This window comes from Cricetulus griseus, chromosome 7 (assembly GCF_003668045.3).
Source record: "Cricetulus griseus strain 17A/GY chromosome 7, alternate assembly CriGri-PICRH-1.0, whole genome shotgun sequence".
NCBI classification, from domain to species: domain Eukaryota; kingdom Metazoa; phylum Chordata; class Mammalia; order Rodentia; family Cricetidae; genus Cricetulus; species Cricetulus griseus.
In genome coordinates this window covers 625,159-652,154 of record NC_048600.1, presented here as the reverse complement: position 1 = coordinate 652,154, position 26,996 = coordinate 625,159, and the positions used below count along the sequence as shown (strand labels likewise).

General features: G+C 44.7%; 1 protein-coding gene across 3 annotated transcripts in view; it reads right to left on the bottom strand.

Moving 5' to 3' along the window:
• Positions 1-5,897: 5,897 nt before the first annotated feature.
• Positions 5,898-26,996, bottom strand: part of Lrrc8d (leucine rich repeat containing 8 VRAC subunit D) — a 74,321-nt gene continuing 53,222 nt past the window's right edge. For 2 of the 3 annotated variants that reach the window (XM_035447858.1, XM_035447857.1), the window contains one exon: positions 5,898-8,863. In XM_035447858.1, coding sequence (XP_035303749.1) covers positions 6,294-8,861 — 2,568 coding nt within the window. In that variant the 5' untranslated portion in view covers positions 8,862-8,863 and the 3' untranslated portion in view covers positions 5,898-6,293. Of the gene's footprint in view, positions 8,864-17,950; positions 17,976-26,996 lie in introns of those variants that run through there. The other variant, XM_027425885.1, reaches the window with a different exon arrangement.

Genomic DNA, 26,996 nt, shown 5'->3' with positions numbered 1-26,996 from the left:
AGATTTAGGGTCAGCCTGGGAAGAGGGCTATGATCCCCCATTTCTAACTTGCTCCAGAACAGTACAGCTATGGCTGCCATCTATGTGGGGTTTTAAGTGACAAGATCTCCAGGACTTGCTTCATGCACCAGGACATCTCTTCCCACCCCTACACCCCCTTTCCCTCAGTTAACAACTGTCAACAGTCACTTGTTTCTCATTTATGCAACCCTGCTCCTTGAACTATGGCTTCTACTATGCTCCAGGACCACATTAGTCTGTATTCTGACTTGAATTCATTCCCATGTGGGTTTTAAACACCACAAATAGGGTAGTGGGGGGCATGCCCTTTCCAAGGCCCCAATCCTAGTCATTTAGTTACAATCGCACAGCCACATTAAGTCTCAAATAGGGCCGAGGACGATATTTATTTATTTTTGGCTTTTTTGAGACAGGGTTTTTCTGTGACTTTGGAGGCTGTCCTGGAACTAGCTCTTGTAGACCAGGCTGGTCTCGAACTCACAGAGATCTGCCCCCCTCTGCCTCGAGAGTGCTGGAATTAAAGGCATGCACCACCACCACCTGGCAAAGATTTTTATTTTACCCATACTTTATTCTGTGCTGCAGATACCCACTGAAAAATTCACAAACAGGGGTAGAGGATGTGTATCAAGGCCCATGCTGTGGTTGTAGATGTGTGTGAAAATACTCAGGGGTTACATCAGCATAAATGATACACTTCACTCAACTCAGACACATATTCTATATGACAAAGGAAAAAAAAAAAACCCTATGTGGAAAACACTGCCGCTGGGAGTGGGGCAAAACACCAATCTATGAACCCACTGCAGACTGCATTTTAGGAGTAAAGGAAGGACTTCCCACAGAGATGGGGTGTGGGAGTCAAGAACAAGAGGTTTTCTTTCTTTCTTTTTTTTTTTTTTTTGGTTTTTCAAGACAGGGTTTCTCTGTGTAGCTTTGGAGCCTATCCTGGCACTCGCTCTGGAGACCAAGCTGGCCTCAAACTCACAGGGATCCACCTGCCTCTGCCTCCCAAGTGCTGGGATTAAAGGTGTGCGCCACCAACGCCTGGCGTTTTTTTTTTTTTTTTCTTTTCTTTTTTTTGGAACAAGAGGTTTTGAAGATACCTTCCAGAGCTGACTCCAAGCAAATGCTCTCATGGGTCCCCACAAGAAAGGGGAACATTTATGTGGGACACTTTTATCTGTGTATCATATTTAGCCATGTGTGGTGATTTGCACCTGTAATCCCAAGCTTGGGATCAGCCTCACTTAATATTGAGACCTTATAAACAGCAAAATAAGTTGTAAAGAAATTGTTGGTACACCTCAGAAGCAGAGAATGTACTTAAACAAAGACCCTGGGTCTTACCCTCAACATCAAAAATTAAAAAAACAAAACAAAACAACAATAACCCCCAGCAAACCACGAGTAAACTCCTTCATTCCCAATTATAGTCATAAACAGTCCTGCTGGTCAGACCAGACTGGAGACAAAGCTCATTCATGCTTGCTGTCCTTCGGTGCTTGCTCCAGCCGTCCCAGCCTCCAGCAGGTACCTCTCTAGAAGAGCCACAGCTGGCCAGGACCAGACAGGGCCACTCTGTGTGGCAGTCCTACATCAGAGGACATTCAGGGGTTTCAACTTGTTTCCAGGGGTTCAGTCCCTTTCCCCTTCTTTTCATGAAAGGGGCTTTTGTTTTGCACAGCCATTGTTTGGGGAGTTCAACTAATAAAGGGGCCATTTTATTGGAATGAATTACTGACAAAAGCAATCAGTGAAAGGACAGCCCTCTAGCTTTTCTTCAGCAAGGTAAATGGAAACAAGTGTTGGGTGCTGGAGTCAAGGGTACTGTGGAGTTCCCTGCCATCAGCAACTTGAAGGGTCTGGTTATTAGTTAATGTGGAAACCAGCAGAGGTAGTTACATAAAGTACCAAAGAGACTTATAATAGGAGGCCTCTCTTCAGACATGAAAAACACAACACGCTAGTGCCTGCTGGCTTTGAGTTCGAAACAGTGAAATCTTCCTACCTATTAAATGACTAAATCTCCATTACTAAAAATGGGGCCTCTGTAATGAATCCAAGTGTACCTTTCTGAACTGAGAGCACAACCCCGAGAGCACAACCCCTGAGTTAAGCCAACCAAATGTTGGGGATAGGGCAGGGGTATTCACAAGAAAATCATGTTCTCTAAGACTCTATGGGCTTCACTTAACCACGGAATACTTAAACATACTCCAGGGGCTGGAAATGTAAGTAGAGTCCTTACCCAACATGCAGAATCTGGGGTCATCCCCAGCACCGAGTATATATATGGGGTGTAATGGTGTACACTTGTCATCCCAGAATGTGGGAGGATACAGGAGGATTCCAAGTTCAAGGTCACTCTTTGCTATGCTGTGTGTTAGAAGGCAGCTTGAGCCAAAGAAGTAAAACTGTGAAAGTCATTTTTGTCAGTGGCTGAGGATATTGCTCCACGGAGGACTGTTTACTGGGGATATACCAGGCTCTGGGTTCTATTCCTAGACCAGAGAGAAACAGTTCTTTAGATGGGATCTCAGGAGACTTTGGAGAGAGACAAAAAACACTGTTAAACCAGAACATGGCTGACTTGCTTTCCCCATGTCTGGTCATGCATGGCACTAACAGATTCCTGAGGACTCAAGGGCGCAAACGGCACTTAGGACCACTGTTTGCTCAGGCTTTACTGGGACTCCAAAGCCTAGTGAAATCAAAGTCTTCAGATGAGTCAGCATTTTGCAGCTCGCCTCTTTCAGAATGTTTGCAAACAGTGGCATGGAATGTGGCATTTAAATCAATTGGCCGTGAACTCTTGAGCATTCAAGGGCATTATTTAGGGCTGATAAAGTTAATAGGAACTGGGTAAGAAAAAAGGCACCCTCTTGATACCGTTTGAGGGCATCTGATGCCCATCAGTTCTGAGTGACTAGGCAGCAAGTGCCTGTGGGCAGAGAGGCCAGTGCCCAGCTCTGGATGCAGTGCTGACTACAGTCTGGAGACTGACTCTTCACTGAAAGGCAAGTGAGCAATGGCATCCTGCCATTTCTACCGTTTACACATCAAAGTGCTGGCTATGTAGGACCACGGTTCAGATCCTCGGCACCCACAGAAGCTGAGCATGGTGGCATGCACCTGTAATTCCAGCACTGGGTGTGGGTGGGAGCGTGGGCAGTGACAGGTGGATCCCTGGAGATCCCTGGCCAACTATCCTAGCCTAATGCATGAGGTGCAGGTTCAGCAAGAAGCCAAGTCTCAAAAACTACCAGGGCTGGTGAGCTGATTCATGTGGGAGAGACACCGTGTAAACCTGATGACTGGAGTTGTATCCTGAGTACTCACATTAAGAAGGAAGACCAGATTCCACAAAGTTGGTCCCTGACCTCCACATACACGCTGTGACACACGTCGCCCAACCCCCATAGACACACAGTAAAAAACAATTTAAAAGAAAAGAATGGAAAGAATGGGATTAAGGAAGACACTCCATGCCAACATCTGGCCTACACAAGCACACACCAAAAACCAAGCATGAATGTGTCCTTCATTGTAATTAATACATTTTCAATACTTAAAAGCAAAAGAAAACAGGGTCTTTACCATGTAGCTGGACCTGGCCTAGAACTTGGAATACTGACCTCACAGATGTCCACCTCCCATGTGCTGGGATTAAAGACATCCAAAGTCACACCTGGCTATAGATGTGATTTTTTTAGCAGGGTGACTTAAAGAAAAAGGGGCCGTGAGATGGCTCAGCAGGTAAAGTGCTTGCTGCATGAGCAAGTTTAATCTGCAAAACTCAAAGAGTTGAAGGAAACTGTCCCCTTCAAAGCTGTCCTCTACCTTACATTAGTCACAGTGTGAACTCACTCACACACAACATGATAAAAATACCATTGAAAAAAAAGACACAAGGTTCCTAGTTTGTGAAGCAAATGTCCTAAGACCCGCCTTGCTGATCTCACCATTAGGACTATGTGACATCCTTTTTAAAACACCGAACCAAAAGACAAAGGAAGGTTTCACCGATTTCAGGTGCTAACTAAGCTGGAGAACAGCTGCAGGGAGGGATGCCTAGAGAGTTCTGACAGTGGGCACACACTTTCCAGAAGATCCTCTTTAGCAAATTCACGGCATTCTGGCTTTGTTCCTCCACACAGGTGAGCAGTTGTCACTGTCTGAACATTCCCATTTCCTCCTACCTGGCTCCAGGGAACCAGGGCCCCTGTCCTCCTATAACAGGGACTCTCCTGTATAAGCTAAGCACAGCAGGCACAGGTAACACCCGTGACTATTGTGAGGACTGAAGTATGTATATAGAGGAGACAAACTGTACCGCTGTCTGTCTGATATTCCATGCTTGAGATTTCGTAAGACCCATACCTGAAAAGTCTTTGAAGAAGAGAATGAAGAGCCAGGATGTAGCCATTTCCTAACTCGTGACAGTGGCTACTGCCTTTTCTATTAGGGGGATGGTTTCTCAGAGTACTTATAAGTTATCCAATGTGCAGAGATTTACCCCTACCGGCCATACATCAGTACCCCAGAATGCCCATTTTGTGGAGGAAATCATTAGTGTGAGCTCTTCTTTCCCCAACTATCAGAATCTTCCAAGTTATCATAAACAGTCAGGGAGAAGCCCAGTGTCTCTGTGAGACCCAACCTGACAGAAAGGGACAGTGTGCCAAGCAGTTCTCTTCTCTTGCCAAGTGTAGTGACCACATCTGTAATCTAGCACCAGGGAGACAGATGCAAGCCACCTAACCAGTTCCAGGACAGCCAGGCTACAGAGACTGCTGGGAATAGAGTTCAGGGGGCAGGGTGCTCACCTAGTGCACAGAACCCTAGATTTGACCCCTCAGTGCACATGGTGGTGCACACTTGCAACCCAGCACTCAGGAGGTAGTTGAAGAGCTTGTGCCAACTTGTGGTACAAGACAAGCCGCCTACAAGGAAGGAGAGAGGGAGAGAGGAAGAGGAAGAGGGGGTGAAAGGGGGGAGGGGATAAGGGATAGAGGGAGGGAGAGAGAGAGAGAGAGAGAGAGAGAGAGAGAGAGAGAGAGAGAGAGAGAGAGAGAGAGAGACCAACCCTGTAAAAAAGGAAGGGGCTACCCTTGTGGGTCTATGAATTACATAACTAATACTCAACAGGTGAAGAGGCTGCCTCCCACAGACTGATCCAGACACCCTGTAACCTACAGTATACTCTCCATACTCTCCTGGACAACATCCTTCCTCCTCACAGACAAACACAGGAAATACAGCTTGCCACTAAGATGCATACAAGAGCCAGGCCCAGGTGTCTTCCAGCCCAGTGAATTCCAAGTCCTTTCTTTTACACACCATCTTTGCCAACCCCCCACCCCCACCCCACCACATCACCAAAAAAAGACAGGAAACTAATCTGTTTATATTCCCAACAATGACACCAAAAGCTTGTGACCCACTACAAGTTAGAGAAACTTATGCTATTATTATTATTAAATTAATTTTTAAAACATTTTCTATTTATTGGCGACCCTATCATATTGGTGCAAAAGTGTACCATATATAACCAAAACTCCAGCCCATGGGCATAAAGTGACTACTACAGGATGTATGGTTTTATTTTTAGTATTTGTTCTTAACAAACAATCCACGAGCCCTGACCCTCCCTGCACAGGCCACGAGGGCTGCAAGGGTTGGTGTGGGATTCTCAGAGGTCCAACATTACTAGAAGTACCTGATTGTTTGCTTTCAATTAAAACAGTAAAGAAGTCAATGCTTTAGCAAGTCTAAATGTGTGATTCTGGCCCCTTGTGTCTTCAGCAATCCAAGGTTAAGCAACATTGCACCAGTTAAACAAAAAATAAAACACGACACTTCAAAAGAGGCAGTGTAGTAAGAAGAAAGTCAATTTAATCATTTGCTTTAGCAGGCAAGCGATGTGTAAACATTCAGCCAGCAGCTGCATCCAACTTACAATTTAAAAGGAACTGAGATCAGTGATTATAACTTTTCCTTCCCTTTCCCCTGAAGAAGAAAAACAAGACAAAACAAACAAACAAACAAAAAAACAAAAAGGAAAGAAGATTTGGAAACGAATGACTTAAACACTACAAACATTGAACATTCAGTTTTGTCATTCTCAGGCTCTGTGCATCCCCGCCGGGTTTTGTTTAAAGGGCGTATCTACTCCTAAAATGTGTTATCTTGTAGTAACTTGCACGTGAGCATCTCCAATCTAGGAAGTTGTCCTCGCACGTGGACAACGTGCCCGCGTTCCGCTTAGTTTAAATCCCATTCACAAAGGGGACATTGACGTCTTGATTCAACGCCTCTCTGACTTCCAGGGGCAGCGTTTCAAACAGTTGGTCTTCCACAACAAGCCCGCTTTTCTTGAGCATTCTACATTGGCCCAGCTGGGCTGGCAGGCGGTCTAGGCAGTTCCCCTTCAGCTCCAGCTGGGTGAGTTGGGAGAGCTGACCGATTTTCTCCGGGAGGGAGGTGATACAGTTCTGCCCCAGGTTCAAAGTCCTCAACTTCACGCACTTAAACAACTGTTTTGGCAGAACGTCCACTTTGTTCCCAGTGATGTGCAAGTGTTGCAGGTTCTGAAGCAAGCCTATCTCTATGGGTATGGTAGAAATGTTGTTGTAGCTGACATCCAAGCATCTGAGCTTCTGTAAGCTAAACACCGCCACTGGCAAGGACTCGAGCTTGTTGTTGGAGAAGTAAAGAGACTCTAGGTTCTTGACGTGGGTGATGGAGGGTGGTATGGTCACAATCTTATTGTGCCACAGTTTTAAGCAAGTCAGTCGTTTCAAATGTTGGAAGCTGATGATCTCCTCGATTGTGCGAATGTTATTTGACTTTAAGTCCAGTTCCTGTAAGTTCGAGAGGCTGAAAATAGCATGTGGTATTCTCTCTAGCTCACAGTTCTGCAGTTCTAGCTCAGCCACATTCATCATCTTCTTCAGGCTGTTGAGTACCAAGAGCTTGGTGCCGTCATTGTGAATGATGAGCTTTGTGAGGTGTGGAGCCACATCTGTGATGTTGGAGGGCACTTTGGTCAGATTGCTTTTCACGTGGAGGATCTTAAGGTGCCGCAACTCCCGCAGGGACTCAAGTCCAATCATCTTATTGTTTTCTGAGTTCAAATTGCCTATTAAATACAACTCCCGAAGGTTTTTGAGCAAATACACCCAGGCAGGAATCTCAGCCACATCAGTGAACTTCACATGAAGGCATCTCAAGTGATCTCGAAGAAAGCTAAAAGCAGTCTGTTCGACCTTTGCCGGGCAGTGGCAGAGGTGGAGCTCCTGGAGGTTAGTCATCTGAGAGATCTTGGCGGGAATTTTTGCTTCTGGAATCAGTTCGAGTTTTAGCACATCCAGGTCTGTGAGGTCAAAGACAGCATCAGGCACCCCTGATAACATGAACAGGTGCAGTTCCTGCTTGTCCTGGGCATTGCGAGACACGTGCTGCCTGAGTTTCTCAAAAGTCCATTCATGGTTCAAACTAATCTCCCTCAGTTTGTTTTCACTGACCTCTGATAAGAACACACCAAAGCGCTTGGAGTAGAGTTGGTCGTACTGGTCGACCATGTGCAGAAGGAATGCAAAGTCGTTCTTGACGTCTGGGATGTCACTGAAGCTACTTTCTTCCCGGACTTTTTCGAAAGAATATTCCTTCAGAGGGATCCTGAATAGCCAGAAGAGAGTGTAGAGGCAGATAAAGCCATAGACACAGATGATGGAAATGTAGCTGATGAGAAGTTTCTTCAACATGTAGGCCATGTTGTGTGTGCACTCAAACACCTCGTACCCCGTCAGGTGCTCAACTTTTGGCTTGCAGACATGCTCAAAGCTGATGGCGTTGACGAAATTTGCAGTGTAGCAGAGAATAAAGATGAACTTGGCAGTTTTGATAAGTGTCTGGACCACATAGAGCTTATAGATCAAGTCACTGTCTTCTACATGGGCACGGAATTTCCTCACTTTCTCAAACAGGGCTTTGGCCTGCTCCCCATCCTTCTTGTCCAGGATCGTCATGCTGGGGACTTCGATCACCGGTTTCTCAGCCGAGAACTTGAGGCCAGTTTTGTTGATCATGGGGGTGCTGGCACTGGGGCTCCCCTCGTCACTGCTGGTGGACACGTGCTTTGGTAGGGTCTGGGTACCTGTTATTCTCTGCTTGTTTTCCTCAGAGTCTTCACAGGCTGTCTCGGACAATGCTTTAGTCGTCCAAGGAGACTCAAAGCACTTTCCCAATATTGAAACAAAGTGCTCAACTTTGGAGCAGGTTTTAGGATATTTGAACCAAAAGTTGCTACTGACCATAAGGATGATGGTGTGTATAAGAGCAAGGTACGGAAAGTACTTAGAATACCAAGGAAGGGCCAGATGGTAACACATCTGATTGATAAATACATATTGCTGAAAATCCAAGTTGGTTTTTCGGCCTATTGGGTCTCTCTTGTCCTTCTTTGCCTCCTGATTTGGAAAGGTGGGCTCTGTGTGAGGATGAGTGGCTTGGAGAGGTAAGTCAGGTGTCACAGCAGATGTGCCAAAGGAAATGTCATTTGTCGTCTGCCCATTTTGGTCCTGATGCGTGGCTGTTTCCATCTTCAGGACTTCGGTGGTGACGCCAGCATTTCCCGGTGCCTTTGGATTTGCAGGTGATGGCAACACTGGCAAACAGACCACCTGATCTTTGGTAAGTTGCATGGTCCCTGCAAAGATGGCTACCATCAGCATAATAACCGCCAAGTAATCCATAAACACATCCCACCATGGTTTCAGGATTCGGTAAGTTGGCTGAATGTCATTAAGTGAAGCAACTTCTGCGAGGGTAAACATTCCTGAAAAACACAAAGACAACAAAAAGCATCATTACAGGGCAGTGAGTAACAGGAAGCAAGAGAGAAAAACTCCATGCTGGCTCAGACGGACGTCTTTTCAACCAGGCCTTACGTTTGTATCTGATGCAGAAAATAAACTAATGGAAGGAAGGGCTGGGCTCTGAGTGAGACGTAATGGAGGTCTACACGAAGTCTCTTGTTGGTCTAGGACCTAAAGAGAGGTGGTGGCATTTAAATATTGGATGACAAGATTAGGACTCAAGAATGGAGACGGGAATGAGACCACATGTTTTTGCATAAATCTAAAGTGCTGTGCTAACCCTTAACCTCTACATAGCTGATTGAGACCTGGCACTTCCCAAAGGTGTGATTCTCCAGGCTTTGTGGTATCATCTGCGTATACAGGGGATGTAATCTAAGGATGGCTACAAAGGTTAAATTAGGTAGTGAATGAAAGGCTCTTCACACAGCTTGGACCTCAAGTATTTGTTAGCAGTTCACAATTAGCAAGCACTCCCGTGTTAGACAGATTCCACAGCCTGCTGAAATTAAGGGTCTAAAACTCAGGCAGAGTTTAGCTGGGGAAGCGCTTCATTTCATACAGCGCTTGCCTAGCATGGCCTTGAATTCCTGATCTTCCTGCTCCCAGTTTCTTTCTGAGTACTGGATAGCATGTGTAGGCCACCACATGTGGTTTATGCTGCTAGTGATCAAACCCAGGGCTTTGTGAACACCAGGCAAGCACTACACCACAGACTCTGCTCGACTGTCTCCCTGTCCTGTCCCCTCTTACCATGTGTGGGGATTAATAGTGGTTTTAAGTGACAGAGCTTTTATGTAAGTATGTCAACACAAACCTGAGAACCAAACCACAGAGTTACACATATGCTCTGTGAAAAAAATACACAGGGCACTTGGTGACAATTAGTGACAATAGCCAGCACTTGCTATCTCCCTTTCCTAGTGACACACCTCCTCCAACCAGGCCATAATCTTCCCAAGCAGTCTGAGCACTCAAACATATAAGCCTATGGAAGCCATGGGCTTTGGCATCACTCTGGGCTGCTGAAGTGTTCTGGTTGACTCTGGACAGAAGAAACAAGCTCACCCAGTTTAAGTACTGGAAACCAAAGGGTTTGTACTGGGGTCTAAGGCGGCAGCAATGCTCTTTCTCGTGTGTGCAGTACTTTACAGCACGCAAAGGGCTTTCCCACAGAAGCTCTTTTGATTGCTCTCACAATAACCCATTGATTCAGGCATCATTACTGCTTAATACCACAGGAACACACGAGGCACAAAAAGCTTAAGTGACCTCCCTGCGCTAATTAGACAAAGGCAACAGAAGTTTTCAACTCCAGATCTTTCTTTTTGCCAGTGTCAACCCTTGTTAGCAATGGTTGACTGCTGTAGGAGGGCACTTCTCACTTTTGCCCTTGGCTTTGAGGGCACAGGACATTGAAATGGGGTTATCACTGTTGCCACTAGGGTAATCTTTTATGACCTTCACTCAGGATGTAAGGAACTCACCAGCTATGAGCCAGGTACCATGGGACTTTCCTTTTAGAACACGAACTTTATCCAGTTCACAGTGCAATCCTCCCTCCCTCCCTCTCTCTCTCTCCTTCCCTCCTTCCTTCCTCCCCTTTTTGCTAGGGTTGTTAGACAGGTTCTCATACAGTTCAGATGATCTTGAGCTCCATATCCCCCTGCTTTCACCCCATAAGCACTGGGATGACAGGCGTGCACTATCAAGCCCAAAAAGCATTTCTAAGCGGCTTCGTTAAGAATGCCTGGCTTACACTCTTACATCCCATTCATCCATTTGTAAGCCAGATGCCTCAGACCCCAACTTCTGGTTTTCCCTAATGTTCACTCACTTTGACGGTGCTCCTAGCATGGTTGTGCCTGAAGCTGGACTAGATCACAGTTCCAGGAATCCACAACTTCTGCTTCCACTCATCTTCGAGACAGGAAGCCTCTCTGTTCACATGTCCAAGGATATCTGCTTAAACCCTAATCCTTGGGACTGCCGATTCCTATCCCTAGGTGTGGGAGACTGCTAGAAAGCAATGCCTGAGTACTTCAGCCAAAGGCTTGCTTATCCCGCTGCAGAAAGGCTACAGAAAGACAGCACAGATACAAATCCTACTCCTTTGGTAGGGAATTTAAGTTAAAAAGGTTCCTGGGTGGTGTGCTCAGAAACCTTAGCCCCTGGGACTCAGTTGTATACAGATTGGACACTGGTTGCTGTGACATCTGCACAGCCCTCCAGTTGCTGTGAGTTCCTCTCCTAGCAGGTAAATTTTTATCTGCATGTCCCCAGGGCACAGCCTAGGCTGGTGGCAGAATGAACTGCACACAGATCCAACTGCACACCAGGGACAGGCTCATTAGATTCTAAACCCAAACCCAAAGCTGCCAGCAAGAAAAGGTCACTAGTAATTACACCCAGATGAAACTGATAGGCGCTGACAGGCATTTTTCAACGTCCAAATGGACAACACATTATAGATATCTGTAACAGGTTATTTTGAAGTTAACTGGTTGCAGCCAGCCATCTGCAGGCATGTCATCAACAGGAGAGAAGACCAAGTCCTGACTGCTAATAGGGTGATAAGCCCATGATCTCTGGGACAGAAGCCAAGAGGCTTAGCACATCAGAGGTGACACTACATCAGAGACCAGAAAGAGACGCTCCAGAAGGCAGCCTCCTGTCGCTGACAGTTTCCTTAATATCCTGCATGGGGTTTTTACCCTTCCAGCCAGGTGGCGGAGCAGAAGCTATGAATGAAGGAAGCCCAAAGGATAGGAGTAAATGTGGACACATTTTACTGTGTCAATAAAGCAGAACATTGTGTCAAAGTACTGTATGAGTACCTGGTACACCATAAGCACTCAACAAAATCTTAGCTGTGTTAGCATTTGCCACAACTGAAGAACATGTTTTATTGGATGAATCCTATAAAACTTGGTACTATGTTTTTCACGAAGAACTGATATAGAGAGCCACAGAACCCAGATATTCTCCACTTGGCTTTGGCTTCTACCAAGTTCATTTAAATGTTGCGTAGGCAGCATCAGCATTGAGAATCCATTCAGTTATCTATTTACTCAATTCCCCCTTCCATCCAAGAAGCATATACTTCACACTCACGTGTAAACACCATGGAAATGCCTGGGGGAAACTTGGGGGGGGGTTCAGACCTATTTCCCCTTTCAGAGTGCAAAGCAGGGGAAGAAAACACACTCTTGGTGGGATATAGGCATTGTCACCATCTGTGAAGAGCCAAGAGGAATGATAGTGGTTGATAACCCAGACAGTGGAGGAACTTTCCTGCCGGCTCCCTAGCCCTGCACAGGCCCCACACCACTTCTTTTGTTATTTTCCTTACAGAGAGCTCCCACATTGCAGAAATTCCCATCCTAGGAAGCTCTGGCTTCTTCCCTGGTTGCATGGCAACGTGAAGGGATAATGTGGAGTGTCTTATTGTCAAGATCAGGGAAGAGGCTAAGGGTAAAGTGAGATGTGAAGAGTGGGCTGGACTAGAGCACACAAAGGCCTAGACAAAGAGGGGGTGAAGGACACGCAAGGAGCGGCAAGGTTTGGCTTGGGCTCTGAGAGTGGGCACTCAGTGAGACATGCTGTGAGGGCTCTGAGGATTCATTTGATGTCATCAGACTAAGGACAGGGGGGAACCACTAATGAGTGGATTGAGGTGGAGGTGGTAGAAAAAAAAATCTATCTATGTCTGTGAGATTGTTTGGGTCTAGTGAACAAGTAAGGGGAGGTGACTCTCACATTATTTGGGGTGAAAGACACAGTGATACTTTAGGCTTGAGCAATGGGGAACGGGTGAGTCAAGTGGTTGGGTTATAAGAGGTTAAGGGCCAAAGAGAGCAGAAAGGACTCAACAATGGTCTGTATGGGGAAGTGAGGGGACAGAGGAACAGCGCTCACTCAAATGGCTTCCCAGTCCCCACTTACTCGTCCCTCCCCCTGTACGCTTACTCTGACTCACAGTTTTATGGTAACCATATAGTTTTCATGAGTCTTCCAATCTCTTCAGAAAGTGAGTAGGATGGATATATATATATATATATATTCATTCATTCCTTTTAGGGAGACAGAGAAAAGCAAGACGGTTTTATTTCTTATTGTTTTATTCTTTTAAAGTCATTGTAAAAATGATTTTACGCCAAGTAAATAGTCAACAGTATAGTGGGGCTTGGAGGGAGAAGAGAAGATAGGTAAAGGTGTGAGAATGAAATCAAGTCCTTGAAGCCTGTGTAGGACATAAAGAAATAGTGTGACTGAGAGTCTAATAGCCCATAGTCTATAGTTGAGTGTGGTAGCTTGAATGTAATTGTTCCATAAACTCATAGAACGTGGCACTATTAGGAGATATGACCTTGTTGGAGAAAGTGTGTCACTGAAGGGGCGGGCTATGAGGTCTCCTATGCTCAAACTATGTTTATGCAAGTTCACTTCCTGTTGCCTTCAGATCAAATGTAGAATTCTCAGCTTCTTCTCCAACACCACGCTTGCCTGCACACTACTATGTAAAGGACTGAACCTTGGAACTGTAAGCCACCCCAATTAAATGTTTTCCAGTATAAGAGTTGCTGTAGTCATGGCTTCTCTTCACAGCAGTAGAAACCCTGAGACATTAAGCTAAAACAGGACTGAGAGCATGATAGAATGTGTTAGCTTGCCTGGATTCTCATCTTGTCCACACCTCACACGCCATCTATAAGATGGGAGCATATATGACCTCACCTCTCCTTTTCTTGTCAGTGAAAGGAGGATAAAGTACCACTGTGACAAAGCAGGCATGATGAATGATCCCACTGGGACACCTCCCCAGAATGGCCTCTAGATGTCAAAAAACATAGGGTGGCAATGGGGGCAGGCGTGGCCAGGAATTTCAATGTGGTAATGGCAAGGAGAACGAAAAGGATCATGGGAGCTGGTGAGATGACTTAGCGGGTAAAATAAAAGTCACCTGTTATCAAGAATGACAGCCTAAGTTTAACCCTTGGATCCAGATGGTAGAAGGAGAGAAGCAACTGTCTACTATTGTCCTCCACATGCAGGCCACAGTAGGCATTCACCCACACACACATAAATAAGTAACTGTAATTTTTAAAAAGAGGTGTGCGGGCGGGCATGGGGGTGGAGCCATGAAAACTGAGAGGGAGAAAAATAAATCAACAAAGAAAAAAAATTAGAAAAAAAATCCAGAAAACCAATAGATAAGGAGAAAATTTTAATAAAGACGTAAAACAATCAAATAATGTGGCAATTACAGGTGACAGGCTCTCCAAAGTCAATAATGACCTCCAATAAAATCATCTCTCTTTTATAATGAACTCATTCTGACACTGGAGAACAGCTCTGTGGTAGCTAACAATCCCTCCAATGGTTGGCCTTTTAATGACTTACTTTAGAATCAGTGGTAAATTGGTAAATTTGGCTGAATGTTACTTTTGTCCTATTTCAAAGGGCTTTAATAAAAAAAAAAAGACGTTTCACTCAAACTGAATTGATCTCATTTGCTTCTGAAGCATCTGTCCACCTATGCAGCTCTCCTGAAATTACTTACAATCTTTAAAAGTGAGTCTAGAGGACTTTTCACGAAGGTCCCTTCACTAGCTAAGGCATGCCTGGCTGGAATGTGTGGCCACCTCCCTGTCCCTGTGGCACAGACACTAGTAGACTCAGCTCCCATGAATTGGTGGAACTATGATACTGAATCGCATCAGTTTAGAAAAGCCCCACCTAGTCGTGGGACCGTACAAAATACACATGCCAACCAGCATGTGCTCATCATGTTTACTATAGAAAGGCCACTTCCCAGGGGACTACATGGAGTATCTGCTTTCTGAGTAGAGACACAAGGTGGGAGAAATGAACACTAATTCTTGGACTTGAATGTGGAATGACTGGGAAGACACCTGATGGAGACCTTCTGATCTACATGCACACACACACACACACACACACACACACACACACACACGAAAGAGAACTGTCAATATCATCTTCTAGAAAATATTTTGACAAACACCAAAAGTGGCACACACCTTCAATCCCAACACTTGGGAGGCAGAGACAGGTAGATTTTTCTGAGTTCAAGACCAGCCTGGCCTACACAGTGAGTTCCATGACAGCCAGGATTACACAGAGAAACCCTATCTTGAAAAAAACAAAACAAAAAAACAAACCAACAGGGGGCTACTGCTTAGTGGTAGAGTATTCCCCAGCAAGTACAACGCCCTGGATTCAAAACACACACACACACACACACACACACACACACACACACACACACACACACACACACTCACTCCTGTCCATCAGCTCTTCTCTGATGCACCAGTCTTCACCACAAATCCACAAGCTGGACACAGGAGCCAACATCTCTCTGGGGCACTGGTCTGTGACCCATGACCTATGACCTGTAGGCAGCAGTGGCTGAAACCTACTGGGCAGGCCTAGACAGGTATCAAATACAAAAGAGACCCTCATTTCCCCCCAGGTTTGACTTTTTAATCAGAACAGTTCTTCCCTCTTGTGATAAAGACCAGTAAATTCGTCTAGTGTTGTAGCTCAGTGGTACAGTGTTGGCCTAGCATGCCCTAGGTCCTGGGTTTAATCCTTAGACTTACAAATAAAAGTAAAATCCAGATCACCAAATGTAAAACCATTATCCCTCTCCACCAGTCTGGTAAGAGACACCTGCCACCATTGCTGTGCACTTTAGCTGAGAGCATTGGTGCTAAGTGAAGATAATATTTCCCAGTCTAACACAATGAAGCTGGGCCAATGGGATATAAGAGGTTCATGTTCAATCCCCTGGCATCTTCTCTAAAGACTTGATTTGACCTTCCTTTTCCGATGTTCAGTTGGGTGGAAAAGAGGGAGTGGTACAACTTCAAAAGCCATGTGTGAAGCCTGCTAGAGTTATCCTGCCCTGCCAGCCCCCGGCTACTGACTTCTGCCCTGCCCTGTGGAAAGGAAGTAAATTAACTTACTCAAACCATTCTATATGGAGTCTCTCTGTTATAGCAGCCTTGCAACTCCCGTAATAAATTAAAAAAATAACTGTGACTATTAAAAACAAGTGCTTCTTAAAAAAAAGCATTTAGAAATGGACTTGTATCCTTAACTACAAAGCCAGTATTTTCACTAACATGATCAAAGGTCTTAGAGTAGGAGACAGAAAATAATCAAACTGACAAGTTACAAAAATAAACTAGCATACTATAAAATGACATTAAAATAACAAAATATGATAATAATTGTAACAAAGTTAATAAACTTGTGAGAGGCAAAGTACACTGGACAGTTAGTTAAGAAGATGATTTAACTCAGGCTAGTATAATAAAACATCCACTAATGAGGGCTAGCTCAAAGACAGGGAGAGTCTGTACTCAGAAAGACTTGTAGGGACCTGAGTCTCATGGGAACCTGGAGGCAGGAGAGTCTGGTCTCATCTCAGAACACCCAGGAGCACAGCGGTCTGCTGTGGTTTCTCAGATCCCCAAAGAATGAGGGGAAAAAGGTCTGGAAAATGAAAGAATATGGGGATATTTTCCAGGAGTCAGGTTCAGGAAAACAACCATTCAGACTGAATTTAGGCAGAGACAATAAGGAACTCTTGGAAGGTTTTAACAGGTGAGGCAATGAGAGTTCCTGTGTATCTCACAAGAGTGAGAAGGGCTGGCAACAGGAGAATGTGTAACTTTAATTTTTCAGTTTGGAAAACACACTTGAGTAAAGTTTGGGTGTGGCTAAGAATGTCAAAATGAAGGCTAGGGATAGACCTACAAGTACGAAAGATGAGGCCACTCAAGGAGACAAAAGCCAAGGGCAGAATCCAGAATTGCCAACACCCAGGGACATGACAGGAGAAGAGGACAAACGAGGGGAATGGGGATTCGGGCAGATAAGAAGATAGGAGCTAAGACAAAGTGATCATGGAAGCCAGCACAGGTTCTCACACACTAGTCATGGAGTGGGTAATGTAAAGACCAAACCACAGCTGTATTTGCAGGTGAGAGCCTGCTGAAAGCAAGCCAGGACTGAAAGGCAGTTGCAATGAGGACACTTGGCTCAGGTGGGCCAGGACCAAGCAGGAACTTGAAATTTGTTTCTTTCAACTTGCAACTTGCCTGAACAAAAAAGTCAAGGCCGGGCCTGCAGCTAGGAGTGAAGGTGAGACCCAGGCCCAGGATGCTCTTTTAGGTCACAAGAGAAGCTGACAACAGCTGAGTGAGAAGGGAAGTGGTGTCAGATTTTAGACACATTCTGACTAGGAAATAAAACACACACACACACACACACACACACACACACACACACACACACACACACACACACACACACAGCTTGCTCAATCTTCACACCTTTATGAAGGAACAAAGATGAAGGAATTTCCATTCCTGTGAAAGCTCCCTTTACAGCGTTAGTTTTTCCCTTTTTTACAATGGTGAACATTAACTCTGCCAACCACGATCTTGTAAAACTTTAAAGGGTCCTTGTTTTGCAGTCTGAGGGGGGGGGGTACTTTGTAATTCTGTGAAATCACACTCCTCCCCCAAACACACGCCTGTGAATGAACAGTTCTGCAGATATCTCATAATGCAAACAGGCTCAGACTCTCCCACTGGCCCAAACTCCCTGGGAAGGCTCAACAACAAGTTAGACTTCACCGAAAGGAAGAAAGCATGAAAAGAAACATGTATTCTTCCTAAGGGGAGTATCAATGACCTAGCTTAACATACTCTGCATTTCCTTGGCCACAGTGTTGGGGGGGGTGTAAGAGAAGGAGGGAGATGTTACACAGGGCATCTTAGGTTCTTAAACCCACACTTCCTCCACCTCTGGGGTTAAAATCAGCCGAGATTCTCACTTAGAACTTGGTATACTTACCAAGTATACTTACTAAGTTTCCTTTAAGTTTACTCTGCAAAACATTTCCTACATCAGTGTTTCTACAAACATGTACCGCTAGAGCCCACACACATTCTCTGTTGCTTAGGGAATAGAAAAAGAAATCAAGGTCTCAGAGAAAATATTTCTACCTGTTGCTTTTAGTTACAGAGTCACGAGCTACACAAGCAATCCTTTACCACGATGAATCTAGTCACCTCTGCCTGAGGGCTCCATTCTGTCCACCATGCTATGAGAAGAGTCAGTGTGGCTTAGGTGACTCATGTCACAGTCACAGGCAGAAGAAAAAGCAGGCCTGAGTTGCACAACAGAAGCCAGAGATGTAAATCACAGCCCCCGCCCCCATCCCCCAATGCTATCATCAGTCTCCAGGAGCTTCCTGCCCCATCATAGATGTCTTAATTGCTTTTCATTGTGCTGTTGAAAAGCAGCGATCCAGCAGGCTCTGGCCACCCCTGAGGCATCATGGGAGTTTCTCTCACACTTCCCTTTAAAGCTCCAACAAGCACACCCAGTTTTTAAGGAAACGCTAAGAAGGAGCAGGTGATGGTATTTTCCATTGCTTTAAAAATAAAGCTTTCTAGTCTTAAAAAAAAAAAAAAAAAAAAAAAAAGTGTTTCAGAATTATAGGGACAGGAAGCAGAAGCTGGATGGTGCAGCCTTCATTTCCCAGTGAGGAACACCCCATCGAGACAAAAACCAGGCAGAGGTTAGCCTCTGCTGCAGGGCTTGCCCACTCCACTCAATACCAGGCCACCAGAACTGTCTGCCACAGCAGATGGTAGCCAGTTATGTCAAAATTTATACACACTTCACCCCCATAGCCTCAGTGCCTGGGTATGACACTGGTCCCAGAAGAAGAGACCTCTTATCAGTCTTAAAGTGTGCCTCTTTGGCTCACTCTGGAGGCTTCAGGAGCCAGGGTGGCAGACAGTACCCTGAAGATCGCCATAGTCTAGCCCCGGTGCCTCTGTTGGAAAGAAATGAAGGATCTGGATGGGTTCCAGGCCGCTTTCAGCCACCGAACTATAGCTGAAGTTCTCGGTTGCACTATGCCTCAGTCCTCTCATCTGTGAAATGGCAATGAGGTCACCCATTTCATAGAGTAATAAACAAAACGTGAATGAGGCGGTGACCACAAAATACTTTCTAAGTCTCACTGAAATGACAGACTAGATTAAGAGAAATATACACTCTTAACATTACAGGGGCTTCCTAGTTCCAATACTTCCACAAATAATGCCATTTCATTTGAGCCTTAAAGTGACACACAGCATTGGAGGTAATCGTGTAGCATCGTTGTCTTCATCATCATCATCGTAGTCTTCATTGTTATCATCACTCAGGTGGAAAAACTGCGTCCTAACTCCTCAGCAAGAGTTCAAGTCAGGGGCCGGAGAGATGATTCGATGAGAAAAACTGTTTGCTGGGCAAGTAAAAGGATCTATGCTCAAATTCCCCAGAACCCATGCAAAAAGTCAGGTCTGATGACAAACATGTCTGTAATCCTGTGGGATAAAGACACGAGGTTCCTGGGGCTTGCCAGCTGCTAGCCTGACTGGAGATTCAGTGAGAGAGCCTAACTCAAGAAAATAAGATAAGAGAATAATAGAACAGGGCACCCAGTATCATCCTCTGGCTTCACAGACACACACATGCACACACAGACACACAGGTAGGCAGGCACACACACACAAGACACAGACACACAGGTAGGCAGGCACATACAACACACAGACAGACAGACAGACACACACACACACACACATACACACAATTCAAGTCCTCTGAAACACTGGCAATATATGTGTGCCAAGCATGAGATGGGGAATCTGAAAGTCCCTTATATTTCAGGCCTCTTACTCTGGGCAAATCCCTTCACCTCGAGCAACATGATTCACCCATTTGTCACCAGCACCGGGCTGGTGTTAGACAAAAATAGATGAGACCGGGTTCCCGCTCTTGAAGAACTCACTTGGAGGCAGGGATGGGGGATGGAAAGAAGTGACATATAAACAAATATTACAAAACAGTGGGACCCAGGACAGGAAATGACTAACTTTGTCTGGTGAACTTATGGAAGAATTGCTTTAATTTGTAAACTGGGAAAAGAAGGAAACCAGACTACAAATGCCATCGATGTTTATTTTAGGCTAAACCTCTGGGAAAATCAGGGGATGGTCCACAGGGCCCACTCTGCACAGTCCCTGCTGCTGACTGGCTTATAAACAAGGACTACACCCCATAAAACAACACAGACGCTGCATAAAAAATCCAACACCACAAGATGCATTACAGTTCCAGAGCATTTCTCAAATACACACAATGCTTTTCAGTTATAGACTGCTGTGGAAGCTGGACCAGGTCCACCCATACATGCCACAGTGGCAGGACTAAACACCAGGGCCCGATGGGTGACTTTACAAGTTACTAGCTGAGTGGACATGGGCACCTGGTCTCACTGTGCTTCTGTTCCCACATTCACAAAATGGTATGAGACTCAGCTGTGATAATCACAGTAGTTCAGGTCACCCACTTCAAAGGGTCACTCTGAGGATGAAATGTGTTCAGATGGAGAAGCACACAGACCATTTCTTGGCACAGAGTAAGGGCGACCTGAGCTAGCTGCTTCCCTAAACTGCAGAAGGGAAACAAGAGGGAGGTAGCCCAGCTGGGAGTGTGCTGGCCTAGCATACACAGTACCCTGGTTTGATTCTTAGCACCAGAAAAAAAAAAAAATGGTGAGGTGATGCAGGCCTGTAATGCCAACTCTCAGGAGGTAGAGACAGCAGGGCCAAGTGTTCAAGTCTATCTTCAATTACACAAAGAGTTCAAGACTATGTGAGATCCTTAAAAGAAAAAAAAATGAAAAAAATATAAAATTTAAAAATACTACTTTTTTTTTTTGCTTGCTATTCACAAATGTTCCCTTAAGGTTTAAAGTTTTGGATTTTGTCTAAACTTCTATATTTCATTTTGTAAGAAACAGACAGATGGTTCATTTAGTTGATAATGACCAAGGGTTAGACGTCCATCACAAATTCATACACTTCAGTTACTTCAAGACAATATATTTACATTATATATCCCTTAGGGAACTTGTAAGCCACTCCCTTGAGGACTAACTGCTTCCTGAAATTTTTCATGATCTCTGAGTCTCAGGTCCAGATCTTATTCCTAGTCATCCAATACTCATCCGGGAAGTCTGAGATTTGGTGAGGAGCAATGCATTCTGGAGATGCAAGCTGAAGTTTGGTGGATTGCCTCTTCAGTCTGAGCACTGGTAGAGGTGAGAGTCTTTGGTGGCTTGGCTGCTTTGTTTTTCTGATCTTCAGCTTGAAGCCCCATTCTCTCTGTATCAGGTCACATGCTTCGTGTATACACACCTACACAATTTTAAGGGGTTTATCCCAACATGAAAACTTATTTCCAGTTATAGATATGAAGTACTTGTGGATATAGGCTTAAGGTGGTGGAATTTTTTAAAAAATCATATTTTAGGAAATAATATACTTTTAAAGTGATTCTCCTAGAATTCTGAATATTTTGGAATTACAGAAAAACAAGAACTAAGGGGGAAATGTAAATTTTTTTTTGTATTTTTCTGTGTATGAGAGTTTTGCCTGGATGCATGTGTGCAATGACGGGAGGCGCCAGAAGAGGCTATCTGAGTTACAGGCAGTAGCGAACCATCATATGGGCGCTGGGATTTGAACCCAGGTCCTCTGCCAAGAGCAGCCACTGAGTGTTCTTAACTGCTGAGCCATCTCTCTAGGCCCAGCCGTTTTCATTTTCCCTCGTTTTACTCACAAGGAAACTAAGATAATTATTTGGACTGTTGTCAATATTTTGTCATTATCATATGGTAGCTGTCAGATGAAACAGGTTGTATCCAGATCAAATTAAGCTTCTATAAATCAAACTGGACTTTTAAATTGGCAACATTAGCAGCACTCAACAAACCAAAAGACTGTGTCTTTAATATTTAATGTATTAAACATCATCCACCCGTTGGCTTTAAACCAAAATCAACACTTTCCGACTCCAGAGGCCTGTGGTTTTCATCTTAGTCAATAATACCTAGGTTTAGACCTCAAAATCCATCTGTAAACCTTGCTGCTGAGAAAGAAGTTACCAGAACTCTAAAATAATAGAGAGAGTTGTATGGGGGGCATTTATTATACTCATTATATTTTAGAATATTTTTTTATACAATTGTTTTACTCTTTGTTTTGTTTCTAGTCAGGGAGGCCCTCTGTGTAGCTCTGGCTGTCCTACAACTGACTCTGTAGACCAAGCTGGCCTTGAACTCCCAGAGATCCACCTGCCTCTGCCTGCCGAGTATTGGGATTAAAGGCGTGCGCCACCATCACACAGCTTGGTTACTCTTCTCAATGCTTTATAAATATGTCCACAGGAAACGAAGCAAATTAATTCAAGCTATGATTTATCACAGTTCCAGTATGTGCTGGGCACAGTGGGGGAGGAGTTTTGCAAGACCAACTCATTTAACTGGTTTAAATCCTTTTAAGCAAATTATTACCCTAATTTTTCACATGAAGAATAATGAAGTATAGCAATGTTAAGTTGTTAAATGACGTCCTCACTTTCTTCACAAAGTGACAGGGCTAACGCCTGTCAGTCCAGAAAGCAAAACTAAATGAGCAAGAGAAAAGGACATTTTTTGGCAGTGCTAGAAATTGGACCCAGGGAGTGTTCTACTACTAAACCACACCCTGGCACAACTGTGGAAGAATGAGTGATGACATTAGAGCTGGCCCTGGCTCAAGAATGGCCCTAACCTACCTAGCTACTAAAGGCAGTCACATGCAAGGTGGTATAGCTGTGTGTGGTATCGTTGGTACACACTGTAATCCCAGCACTCAGCAAGCTGATGGAGGAGGGTCATGATTTCAAGAGCATCCTTGGTTACACAGGGGTTAGAATCTACTTCAAAAACAAAATAAAACGGTAATATAAAAAGCTGGAACATGCTGGTACAAACCTCTAACTTCATGAGTTCAAGGCCAGCCTGTGCTACACAGCCAGACTCTTATCTCCAAAAAGAAAAAAGGAAGGAAACAGCAAAAACAACAAATTCATACATGTTTAGTGGATAAACCTTTTAGAATACACATATACCAAGACTTTTTATGTACCCGTGTAAGGCCAAAAGGCCACGCTAGCTCACTTTTAACTAGGAGGGTGATAATGCAACCATGTATAGAGGATGCTGCTTTAGGATGCTACTCAACATTTGAGCAGCCCAGGGTACCAAGGATGCCTACGTTTAGCAGAACAGACAAAAACGATTCCTTCAGTCTCTATCATGTGCTTAACTATGACACACGACAGTGGTGCATTTGGTGTTCTTATTAGACAATGCAGGCAGTCCAATTAAAACGGTTGAGTTTTAAAGCCAGAGACAACTAACTGCCCTTTAAGTCAGCTCCACATCACACAGGCCGTTCAGAAGAAGCCATACTTGAAAGTTTTGTCTCCCCAGGACTCAGGATGAATCCACCATGGCCCCAGTTCAATTTCCAGCAGGAGGAGAACAGTCCCAGTAGAATTCTTGTTCTGACTCCCCAATGCTGCTGGGTCCAGGCAAGGTCACCTAACGTCTTTAAGTCCCTGATTCCATATGTGTGGAGGTGAAGACTGATAAGATGGACCTTCAGGCATCTTCATGGGCTAAACGTAAAGTTTAGTTCTTACTTAAAAATCCAAACTCCAAGCCGGTGTGGTGGTGCACACCTTTAATCCCAGCACTCAGTAGGCAGAGGCAGGCTGTGAGTTCGAGGCCAGCCTGGTCTACAAAACTAGACAGAGAAACCAACCCTGTCTCAAAAAACCAAAAAAAAAAAAAAAAAAAAAAAGAACAAAAACAAAAACAAAAACAAAAACAAAAAACTCTCCAAACTCCAATTCACCCAACTACTCAAGTCTCTACCCCAGTGCAAGACTGAGTTAACTTGGGCATCTCTGCACCACATTACCCACAATTCATTTGTGAAAACACCAGGATATAACTGTTGTTTACCATTTCAGAGAAGGGACTGTGTCTTATGGATCTCTGGGTGCTTGTTGTCTGTTTCTGAACACCTTGGACACAAGACACATGACAAATAGCTATGAAATAAATTCTCTTCATCACACTGTCAAGAACTCATTTGGCTGCCTAGAAAGATGGCTCAGAGGTTAAGTGCACTCACTGGCTGCTCTTCCAGAGGCGCTGAGTTCAATTCCCAGCAACCGCATGGGTGGCTCACAACCATCCGTTATGAGATCTGATTCCCTCTTCTGGTGTGCAGGTGTACATGCAGATACAGCACTTGCACATATAAAATAAATATTTTTCAAAATTCTTTAAAAAAAGAATTCATTTGGCATGTCCCTTTGTTGGGGGCTCTGGTACTAAGAGGCTTACTAACATTCTCATTGACAATACATTTTCAATTAAAAAAAAAAAAAACAGGGCTCCTGTGAACTTTAAATACTAACAAAAATTCTGTACATTTTAAGTAATAAGTTCAAACCACTGACACAGAAACAGGATGTTCCCAGTGGGTAGGATCTTTGGGACTTCTGATGTATCACTACTTTATGATTCACCTCAGAGAGTTGTTTGTCTCTTCTCAGCCCCTCTCTTTCTGTATATGTGGGCATGAATGAATCCCACCATGCTCATTTATAACAACCCAACTGTTCAGAAGAAAGAGTTAGCTCATCAGGGCAGAACCTGGAAAAAACTAAAACACTTGGAGGGAGGGAAAAGAAAAAAAAAAAGTCAGGGAAGATTAGAAAAAAAATTTTTTTAAACAAAGTGGTGTAATTTAAGAACGAGGTTGCATCAGACCGAGGCAAATGGAAAAGGAGTAAGGGATGTATGTTTTTTGGCCTGAACATGTTTAGATTTCAAGCCCCGAAACAAAGGCTTATACAGTACTGGTCTGCTCTTTTGTACTTATTTTTCTTGTTCAAGTTCATCCCTGGCAATTAGGAACAAAAGCAGTAAGAAAGCTGACTCTCCAGCATAAAAGCACAGGACAGACAGGAAGCCTGGCACCTGGAAGATGGATGGGAACCCTTTCAGGACCCTTTGTGTTTTCAGTGACAAGTCACAATAGCCTTCTTGCATGAATAAATGCTGACAGGTTCATCTGGAGGGGTGTGGGTTACCAGCTGGGTGTTTCTTGTAACATTAACACCTGGATTCAGATGAGCAGGGCTTCCCTCTGACCTGTTCCCTGTCAACCTGTGCCCCCACAGACCTGCCCAAGAGAGCTGCTGACAGGTTGGAATGCATGATCAGGGAAAGGCAAACCAAATTCAGCTCCGAAGACTTCGCCATCCTAGCCAGCAAGGCAGAACTGAAGCACCTCAGTAGCTTGGGGCTGTGACCCTTAACTGGTAGAGTTCTTACCCAGTGCCTGCTATGGACGCTTATGCATGGACTGGTCTAAACCCAGAGTCTACCTGAGAACAGCCTGTAACACAAGCTGACACAACACAGGCTTTCTCATGAGAGTCAGCTGTTGGTCCTGGGTGGTGGTCTCAGCCAAAGCAGACACCCAATGGTCCTGAGACGGGGCTCAGATGCAGGGTGGGATGGGTCTCTGTGGTTCTGTTGGTTAAACACAGTCAACTTCCAAAGCGGAGGCAGTCAGCAGTGCCAAGGGTCACAAACTGGTGTGGACGATGACAGCAGCCGAGATGGTGATGGCCGCCGTGCAATCTACTCTGCGTGTACTTAGGATAAAATTCACCTTTGGGCTCTGTCATGTTCACCTACAGGAGCCTGGCAGGAGTGCCCATCTAAGTGCTTTATGAAGAGGAATCATCAAATATGGATTAATCATTAAAAGGACCGTGAAACAAGGCAGTGAAAACAGCAGGGAAGGCAGTGCCTGTAACCGTAAAGCTCCCAGCCCTGGGTGAATCTGTGAACAGCACTCTTCTCTCCCTTTGGAGACCTTAGGCAGCAGCTGAGTTGAAAAGACCTTTAGTCACACTTTTGGTATCTCACCTGGAGGGACTCTCAGAAGGAGTCCACCTGGCCACTTCCCTCACTAACTCTTCCACTGTCCTCTGGCCTCTGGTAGGCTAGGCTACAGAGGCAATGAATTCTGGACTCCTAGCTTGCAGAGCATAGGTGGCTTTCCCCTGTTAGTTGCCTGGCAGCTTCTATTGTCCTGCTGAGCCAGGGAAAGTGTCAGGAAGTCCACATGGTCTAGGGATGAGATCAGGAGGCCACTCAGGCCACACTCTACAGAAAGTATCACCATTGGCTAACAGCCAGCCTGTCCCTTTACCTTCTTCAATGGTTCTGAATGTGGAAGAGAAGTTGTTACCTTTTTTTTGGGGAGGGGGGTTGGAGACAAGGTTTCTCTGTAGCTTTAGAGCCTATTCTGGCGCTTGCTCTGTAGCTCTGAGATCCACTTGCCTCTGCCTCCCTAGTGCTGGGATTAAAGGCATGTGCCACCAATGCCTGTCAAGAAGTTGTTACCTTTTACAGTGTGCAGTGAATGTTCTAGATAGATGTGCAAGACTGTGGTGAAAATGAAGCTAAAACATTTGGTCTTATTTGGGAGTGTATTATTGACTAAATCTCCATTAAATCCTTGGGAAGGTAGTCTAAAGACATCCAGAATTCTCTGGGCCAAAGAATTTTTTTTTTTTTTTTTTGCCTTAAGAATTCCATCCATCCATCCATCCATCCATCCATCCTCCATCGTGTATAGTGTTTTGTCTGCATGTGTATCTGTGTACCATGTGTATGATTGTTACCTGCAGGAGAGGAGGGGCCATCAGCTTGCCTAGAACTGGAGTTACAGACAGTTGTGAGCTGCCACGTGGGTTCGGGGAGTTGAACCGAGGTCCCCTGAAAAGCAGCCAGTGCTCTTAATGGCTGAGATATCTCTCCAGCCCAGCGAGTGAATGCTCAACAATGACTCTAACCAACCAATTACAAGTATCGTTGATGACTTAGCATATGGAAGCATGAAAGATTCTCCTGGATAGTTTATGTCATGTCTCCTGGACACGACAGATAAGGATTCCAGGTGGAAGCTGCTATTTTTCGGAAAGGAGATGATAAGCCTACCATTCCTTTCAAATAAGTAATTTAAAAGTTCAATAAATGGCCGAGTGGTGACGGTGGTGACGGTGCACACC